We start from the raw sequence: 9,234 nt of genomic DNA, 5'->3' as shown, positions 1-9,234 counted from the left end.
TATATATATATATATATATATATATATATATATATATATATATATATATATATATATACATATATATATATATATATATATATATATATATATATATATATATATATATATATATATATATATATATATATAGTGGATCTTAACCTGGGTTCAATCAAACACCATGAGTTCGGTGAGTCAGTCTCAGGGGTTCGACGAAGGTCAAGACACACACCCGACTTATATGATTCACGATCAGACTTTGTCAGGACGGACGATAGTACTAATAAGATGGGTTATGTGAATGCGGATATTAAACGGGTGGGGTTCGGTACCTCCATGAAGGAGTTAAGAGCCAATGCTGTAATAGCTGTACAAGAAATGCAAATAATAATTGACAGGGAGCTTCAGATTCTGACTAGAGCGAGATGACAATCTTCATATGGAAGAAATATGTGAAACCTACTCCTAGCCAATTGAGGTTATGACATAAATCGTTGAGATAATTGCCTCCTTTTGTATTGTATAATACATTTTTTTTTTTGGGGGGGGGGGGGAATTTTCATACCAGTGTCCGATAATAGAATCTTCTTTCGAAAGGGTTGTTAGGTTACTGATAGTTAAATGAAATACGCAAGCCTTGCTAATATCAATTCTAACGCTAACGCTGACCACAACCCTAACCCTAGTTTTACCATACGCCTAACTCTAATTTCTAACCATAAAACTAGTCGAGATTACAATACTCCTAACAACCTAACACACCTATTTTTGGACGAGTCTATTATCGGACCGGTATCCTCAATCATCCTAAATGTGTATCTAATGCATTAATTATCAAAGAAAAACTAGAGAGGGGGGAAAAAATGAGTAGAGAAAAAGATATGGAGAAATCAGCACGAGCTAAAGGTTAATTCCCGGGCACCAGAAAACCTTTCTACGCCACTGCTTATGACTTATGACACATGCAACTGCGTAGAAACGTCACGTGATCAAGGCTGATACACGCACGAGTTGATGCTGTTGGGTGCTAGGATCACTGTTCCAAACTAACAAGCTCTTTGTAGCCATAGTGTTAGGTATCACCATCTCAAAATTACTACTCCGTAGTTAGAAGCAGGAAAGTAAATTTCAAATTCTAAACCCGTAGTTTAAAGCAGGTTACCAAACCTCAAATTTTAAATTCATTTTGGTAGAAGTAAAAAACCTGAATCCCTGATTATAAATCTTTTCTAGAAGTATCATCCTAATGTAAGACCCCGAAGAAAATATTTAAAGCTATTCGTTGTTTTGGTCTAGGCCTCACGGATATTAAATATCGAAACTAATTCTGTGTCGAACATAAGCTACTCCGTTATCATGCTGACTATATACGTTACAAAGTACAAATTACACTTCGTTATGTCCAATTTAAATGTATAGTGGGTAATTTCCTTTCGTTGTGCGTCATAATCGATTTTTTTCGAGCATCGCTAAAATTACCCTAGCCTATCAAGACATCAAGTATAGTATCGATAATTACTATACTAGATATTCGATTACATGTGTAAGTCCGCAGTAAAAGTACCAAAACAAATTACGATCGATTGATTATGTAATTATGTTACATCTGTAAGTCCGCAGTAAAAGTACCAAAATGAATTACGATTGATTATGTAATTATGTTTTTGTTTAATTAAAGGCCCATGACGTAATGAAAAAAGCTCGTGGTCCCCATGACAACGCACCAGACGACCACGAGCATGTCACCGGGGACATGCTGTCTCCTGCTCTATCGGGACACAACCCTCCCTATGTGAGCAACAGTACGGGGTGAGTACCAAACGTCTGTCCACTTACGTTTTGTGTGCATGTTTTTAATTCAGGACTTTAGGACCTACATTCTGTGTGCATGTTTTATACAGGACATTAGGACCTACATTTTGTGTGCATGCTTTATACAGGACTTAAGGAACCATCTTTTTGTGTGTGTGTGTTTTTTTATTCAGGACATTAGGACCTACATTTTGTGTGCACGTTTTTAATTCACGACATTAGGACCTACATTTTGTGTGCACGTTTTTAATACAGGACATTAGTACCTACATTTTGTGTGTACGTTTTTAATTCAGGACAATAGGACCTACATGTTGTGTGCACGTTTTATACAAGACTTAAGGAACCATCTTTTTGTGTGTGTGTTTTTTAATTCAGGACATATAGGACCTACATTTGTGTGTTTTGTTATTTTTAATTCAGGACAAATAGGACCTACATTTGTGTGTTTGGTTTTTTAAAATACAGGACAATAAGGACCTACATTTGTGTGCACGATTTTTTTAAAATTCAGGACATTTGAACCTACATTTATGTGGGTTTTTTTTAATTCAGGACATTAGGACTTACATTTCTGTGCACGATTCTCTGTGCTTGTTGGCTTCACTAGTTCAGGAAAATTCTATCTTTAGAGATCTATTTTATTTATCGAGATCTAGATCAGATTTTTTTTTTTCAGGCAGTGCCCAAACTCCACCACATCACATTCCCTTTTCCTCCTCCCCTCCCTCCCCCGAGCGCGTCTATCGCCTTGGCAGACGAAATACAAAAAATATTTCATTATATACATTTTTCGAAAATAAATAATCAACCCCCCCCCCCCCACCCCCCAACGAAAAAACGAAAAATATCTGAAAATAACAACATCAATTATTATTTTTAATAGATTTTTCTACTTTTTTGGTGCGTGTTTCTTATATTTTAAAGTATTCTGCTCATATAGTTTGACTTGTACGTGTTTCTTTTAACAAAACAAAAATGGGATCATATTAAATTTTGTTCTATTTTTGTAAAAAAAAATTTCGCGACTTTGTTGTTCTGTTGTTGTTTTTTTTTACCAAAATTGAAAAAGAAATACCTTCCGGACACTGGTTGAGGTAAAGTTCACGTGTTTCAGTCAATTAATCTGTACGATGATCTGGTCGGTCGTTAGAATGCACATCAACTCATATTTTACCACAGTTAAATTTGATTTATTGAAGCTACACAGACATTGATACTTTCGAATAGCTGTACTGCTCGACCACACAGCTCCGTTTTATATTAACTCTATAAGACAATAGTAGACTCATGTATTATATTCTAATTTATACAGTGTAAACTTGAGAATGGTATTTGGCTCAAATGTTTTTAAAATTAAATCGTCAATAGAAGTATAAGGAGCTGATGTATCCAAAATCTCATTTCTTAGTTTTTATAATAACTACATGAGTTTTAATTTGATAACAAGAAATTTAAAAGTACCTTAAAGTAAGTTAAATTATGCGGTTTATGTATGCATAATTGCACACATCAATGTACTGCCCCCAATGTTTGCTCACATCTGTGTATTGCCCCCAATACCTGCTCACACCTGTTCTCTCTACTCCCCAGAACGGTGATCCTCTCCATCAATGGCACGCCCACGCTCCCCCTGGAGCTCAACATAACCGTCGACTCCGGCACCAGCGCAGACAACAGCAGCGTCTCCAACCTTGACCTTGAGCGTGAGTTCTACCGCTCCTACGACCCGGCCATCGGCCTGCACACGGCTGCCGTGCTGGGCGGCATCCTGGTCTGGTTGGTCCTCTACGTCATCTACCGGACCAAGATCCGGAAGTGCGTCATCAGACTGGTGAAAAAGAAACTACTGGTCGAGGAAGACGAGATTAGTAGCAAAAAACTCTCCGACTCCGAGGATAAGGATTCTTCAAGCGGAACAAACCCTAATATGGTTCGACCGTTTATAAACCCTAGTATTATAATCGAGACTACCCCTCCTGAAAGTTTAGCCCAGACGCCGAATGTTTACAACAACACATCCGGCCCGTGTGATTGCATAGGCCCGTACTCTATTCAAAGCGGCTGCGGCAACGACGACGGGACAGTTTTCCAGTTCCCTTACACGGGCGGCCCGCAGGCCAAACTCCACATCTACCACCAACAGTTCTGTCAGGAACAGCAACATGCGTGCACGCAACACGACAACTACTTCCATCAACTGCCAAAATCAGAAATGGATATCCCAACAGCTACAGCGCAGTGGGTTCAGAACATGCCACTTGCCGCAAGAAGTCACCAGGACTTCGCTGGGCTTATGCTTGCCATGCAAAGCCGGGGGCTTCTTGCCATGAACAAGCCCTGCAGCTGCCCTTTAGTATGCCCAAGATCCCCCCAGCCCCTGCCTCTGCTTGACCTCCCCAACACCTGGAACAAAAGCCTGCCCGTCTTGTCTAACTCGCTGTCCAGCCAACTTCTAAGTGCCTACGAGACTGCCACAGGCAGCTACAACAAACACAAAGACATCAAAGACATCATCAACGCCAAACGTAAACTAAACAAGAACAAACAAGAGAAGCAAAACGCCCGGGATTACATAGAGTATACGAAACTAGAAGAAAAATACTCCCCGGAAAAATCAGACTCCAATGTTGGCGAAGCTCAGTCCGGGTTTAGAAATAAAACGAGTAAAAGGTTGAACAAAACACCGCCGAATTTAACGATAAGAATTCCCGACGCCACGGAAAGCTCGGCGTTGTTAAGCGGGACGGATCCTAACAGATCCGCAGTCCCGATCCCCGTGACCCCAACTGTCATGATCCAAAACCCCAACTGTCGACGCCATACCGGCTGTGACAGCAACACTTCCGTTAGTTCCAGTTCTTCGTTGGATTTGAACCCGAGTCAGCGGCATATGACCATACCCAACTACCGGAACATACCCTCGCCGCATCTTCTCTCCCCCGCGTGTGAGAACCGCCGAAAGGGAAGTAACTGTCATTTTTCTTGGAGCCGTGAGGACGTCAACAGATACCGTAGCAGGCACGAGCTCCAGAGGTCAGGGTCAGCCAGCCCGCATTCTCATCTGAGAGATCACAGGCACCAATGCTCTTTTAGTAATTCCGGTCACTCGGACCCAAAGAGCGAATGCTCGAACAAGCGCCACAACAGCTGGACAGGCAGCGACAGCGTGGCCTACGCCGGGGTACAAAACGCCCCGCGCAACACTGCCTGCAAACACCAGAACGCGGAGAACGCCAAGCACCACAAACGGACGTTAAGCGACTACAACCGGTACTACGCCGACCTGATGACCCCCAGCTCCCCATCCCCGACGAACAAACACCGACGAAGTTTGTCAGCCGACGTGGCTTACATGTTAAACCTCCAGCGTGAAGTCTGCAGCCCGACGTATTCCAACGGGAGCAACAAAAACTCTCTGGGCACGTCCTCCTACTCTCATTCCCCCTCCCCGCATTTACTCCAGGTGCCCGATTACAACAATCTCCTGCGGCCGATCACACCGGAAGTCGTCATCACCAACAACAACTGCCAGAGCCCCGTCGACGCCAACGGAAGTCAGAACGCCGTCCGACACTGCGTTCATTCGGATAGCAACATCGCCTATTTCGGCGGGTTGATGTGTCCGGGGTTTCAATCCGTCGAGAACCCGATCGTCCGGCGCCACAGCACGTACGTCCCGACCACCGGGGACCTGACCCTCTCCTGCTGCGCCGAGAACTCCGTGCGGGCCACGTCCTCGTTCGGCTCAGGAAACTCCTACAGCTCCTCGCAGTACCCGCACCAGCACGGCGCGAATCCCCACTCGTCCCACCCGTACCGCCATGAGCCCCACCAACCCCACCACCACCACCACCACCACCACAGCACGGGGACGCTGCCCAACGACGCCCAGAACCGCAGCTACAACGCCCAGTGTCTGCGACACGCCCCGGCCAACTTGAACCGTTCCTACTCGGCCGTTGTCATGGAGACCAAATTATGATTAGAGACGCTGACCTCGAACTTTCAGTATTTGAGTTGTTCATTGCGTACCGTGGAGGATTCGCCATTAGAAGATGTAGGCACCCACTTACGAGCCTTTGTCATTCTTAAATTATTATATGTATTTATTGCTGGAGTAAGAACGACCTATTACATTTTTTGGCATGTTTTGTTAAATCACGTGATCATCGTTGAGGGGTCACCCCGACTGTACCTGGACCTCGAACTAGCTTAATCCTGTATAGATTTTTAAATATTCAGAGGTCAAGCAATCGATGAAGTGCCTTTTTGTGGGTTGTGATCTAGCTTGTGCAGTTGGCTTGTTAGTTGTTTTTTTTTTTGCCATGTGTTTTAGATGGAATTCGGAACGGAACAATGATCGCTGTAGAAAAGCAAAGAGTAGCAGTTGATTGGTCTTTGCTTTTGTGTGTTTTCTAATCGTAATGTCACAAAGATCTACATCGGAAAATAAAGCGTGAGTTATTGTGCAAGTCGTGAAAAAAGTTCAGTATGATAAATGAATCTTAACAAGCCATAAATAAAACAGTGCTTTTGGAAAATTTAATAATGCATTTATCACTACGTGTTATGTAACCTATCAAAAAATTACATGTAATGTGTAAGCCAGTGTATAATATACAATCTGTCTCAAACTGTGTTTATTTAGTTAGACTACTTTGTGAAATTGAAATGTAACTTTCAGTTCGAAAGTGATTAACAGCGTAAATTTGTTTTCCTGTAAAATAATTGTTATACGTTATTTATTCTCTAACTTTGTGTATTGTATAATATTGTTACGGATTCAAGCTCGTTATTTGTTTACTTTAGTACACCTCTACCGGTAAACTGTTGCTGTGGTCTTTAGAACACTTTAGATGAGTGAGCCAATTCATGCAAACAAAATGGGTCTTTTACAGTTGTTTACAATGGAAAATGTTGATATAAGCCCCTCCCTCCTTCCCCATTTGGGCGAATCCTCCTGTTGTATATAACCAGAGTTTCTTTCGGGCATCTCTTCAGTTAGGGGGAGGTATTGCCCCCCCTCCCTCAGTAGCACGTTTACTGCCTCCACCCCCACCCCACCCCTCGATGAAATAGAAAAAATATAACATATAGAAAATATATACGCCTACTGTTCCCTGTGTCCGCCCCCCCCCCCCCTTCCCGAAAGTAGGCTCTCCCAAAGTTTCAAGTGCCCCTCCCCTTCCCGGAGAAAAATATCTGAAAGAAACACCCAATATATAGGCCCTACCTTAAAGTAGCATAGCCCGTGAAGAACCGCCTCCCCCTAGTTACGCCATTTGTTAACTGTGTGCCAATTTCTCATGAATTGTGATAAGGCCTCCACTGTAGTGTTTTGTTAGATAGGAACCAAATGTTTGAATGTAAGAACTCCACGAGTACCCAAGTGATGGTTAGTCTTAGTCAGTAGTAACTTAGTGTCAGTTCTGGTAACTGTAGGAAATTGCCTTCTTTCCACACTCAAGAAAAAGTTAAGATTTGTATCATGTCGTACACAAATAACGTTTTCAACTATTTTAATTTTATTGAGGTAAAAACCAATTTCGATAAACTTATAATCATCATTTAATAATTTGTTTTGTATTATAAAAAGAATTAATACATTATGATTTATCAGCGGTAATATTAATAAAATAAAACTTATACAGAGACACTTTTTTCTCTAGTCGATTGGACACTCATGTTCACATACATCCCCCACCCCCACATCCCTCCACCCCAAAATCAACATGGAACCTAATATAAATAACGCCGTTTTAAAAAATATTGGGTATTATTATGAGCTAATTTATTATTGTGATGTTTTAGATGTTGGATAATAAAATGATAGGTCGTTATGATAAAACTAAATCTAACACAGCGAAATAATTTTGTCACATAGGCCTACTTCATTGACCTATATCAGGCTCATTGTTCGGCTAGTTTTCGATGTTTTCTTTAACAATACACCTGTTGTCCTTTCGTGACGGTTTGTGTCAAAGCAGCTGTGGATAAGTTAACGATTAAATAATTTCAAGATGCCAGTTACTACATCAGATAATAGAATTACTTAAGGCATGGCCCAGACCGATGACATGGATCAAATTAGAACTTGATTATGATCATACATGTTGACATGGATAAGAACATGTTTTTGGATACTTAGTCTTCTGAGTAAGGGGGTCGTCCATAAATTACGTCACACTCGTAGGGGGAGGGGGTCCGTAATTTTTTGAATGTGTGATGAGGGTGAGGGGGAAGATTCAGACGATGTGACGTCACACTTTCGCACTGTAAAAAAAGCAATGTTAGAAAACTAATTTCAGCCGTTATTTCGCGTTATAGTAAACTTTTTAATAGGAATTGATTAAAATACTCTATGTTGACAAGATTTTGGAAAAGTATCGAATTTTAAGAAAAATTCAACTGAAACTTTGAGTGGGGGAGGGGTTGTAGGCTGAGGTGTGCCGTCATTTTAGGGGGGGGGGGGGTGGTCTGACTTTTTGTGACAATGTGTGGGGGAGGTAAAAATCGTACCAAAAAGCGTGACGTCATTTATGGATGACCCTCCTTAACCGTAAACGTCAACAAAAAAATTAAAACTAAAGCTAAACTAAAACCAATGAAGAAATTTTATAAATATTTTTAAAATGCAGAACATTTAAGACCACTTTTCTTTTTAGACTTACAAAAACCTTTGATCAGGACCGCCATTATTTTTATGCTAAATGCTCCCGTGTCTACCACTAAGTAATTAGTTCCGTTGGCATTTGAATGAGCTCGTAGACACATCCTGCTTTCTAATGGTGTAATAACCTACAATTTTTGAAAATTAAAAACTACAAGAATTTTCGGTAATTCTATGTAATTGCTTGTATTGAATTTTATCATGCCCTAGTTAAGCCTTGTTTGTTTACATGCTTTTAGGCGACAAAAAAATTGTTTTGGCTTTTTTTTTTTCAATTTTCTTCTTCCCGAAAATACCAATAACTGGCAACAACACTGAGTGATTTATGAGCAGACAACAAACGCAGGCTTCGTTATTACTAGTTAGTAGTGAACGAGTTTGATTTAAAGTAAAGATCTTTAACAAAATATGAGGTAGTCCACAAACGACGTACCTACAAGGGAGGAGGGGTTCAATCAAACTTTCGTGACGATGTGTGACGAAGGGGCGGTTGGGAGGGAGGTTCAGAAACAGTGTTTCTTCCAGCCTTTTTTCTCCGGCGGGGGGGGGGGGGGGGAGGGGGCACTTGAAATTATCGGGGGGGGGGGGTAGACTTTCTTTTAGGGGGCGGACCCTGTTAAAAGTATATATTTTCTATATAAATTATATAAATTTCATTTCGTTCGGGGGGGGGGGGGGGGGGCGGTAGAATTTTTTCGGGGTGGGGTGGGCTTTGCCCCCCCCCCCCCCCCGAAGAGATAAGAGATGCTGGAAGAAACTCTGTTCAG

At 41.5% G+C, this 9,234-nt stretch overlaps 1 protein-coding gene across 1 annotated transcript; it reads left to right on the top strand.

Annotated features, from left to right (window-relative positions):
* The first annotated feature begins 270 nt into the window (after nt 1–270).
* LOC131946278 (uncharacterized) lies at nt 271–5,779 on the top strand. The gene is made up of 3 exons (XM_059306969.1): nt 271–342; nt 1,661–1,791; nt 3,388–5,779. Exons 1-3 carry the CDS (start codon nt 271–273, stop codon nt 5,777–5,779), a joined length of 2,595 nt encoding a protein of 864 aa, XP_059162952.1.
* The last annotated feature ends 3,455 nt before the right edge of the window (nt 5,780–9,234 follow it).

This window comes from Physella acuta, unplaced genomic scaffold (assembly GCF_028476545.2).
Source record: "Physella acuta isolate Inbredline_101_S28 unplaced genomic scaffold, ASM2847654v3 ptg000549l, whole genome shotgun sequence".
NCBI classification, from domain to species: Eukaryota; Metazoa; Mollusca; class Gastropoda; family Physidae; genus Physella; species Physella acuta.
The sequence above is the reverse complement of the archived record's forward strand: the minus strand, read 5'-3'. Positions and strand labels throughout refer to the sequence as shown.

What these genes read in the sequence shown, in the direction of transcription:
- LOC131946278 (XM_059306969.1), top strand. Translation starts at nt 271, where the DNA reads ATGGGTTATGTGAATGCGGATATTAAACGGGTGGGGTTCGGTACCTCC. An exon ending in AGGAGTTAAGAGCCAATGCT is followed by an intron (nt 343 to 1,660) that starts GTAATAGCTGTA and finishes GTTTAATTAAAG; the next exon opens with GCCCATGACGTAATGAAAAA. An exon ending in TATGTGAGCAACAGTACGGG is followed by an intron (nt 1,792 to 3,387) that starts GTGAGTACCAAA and finishes TCTACTCCCCAG; the next exon opens with AACGGTGATCCTCTCCATCA.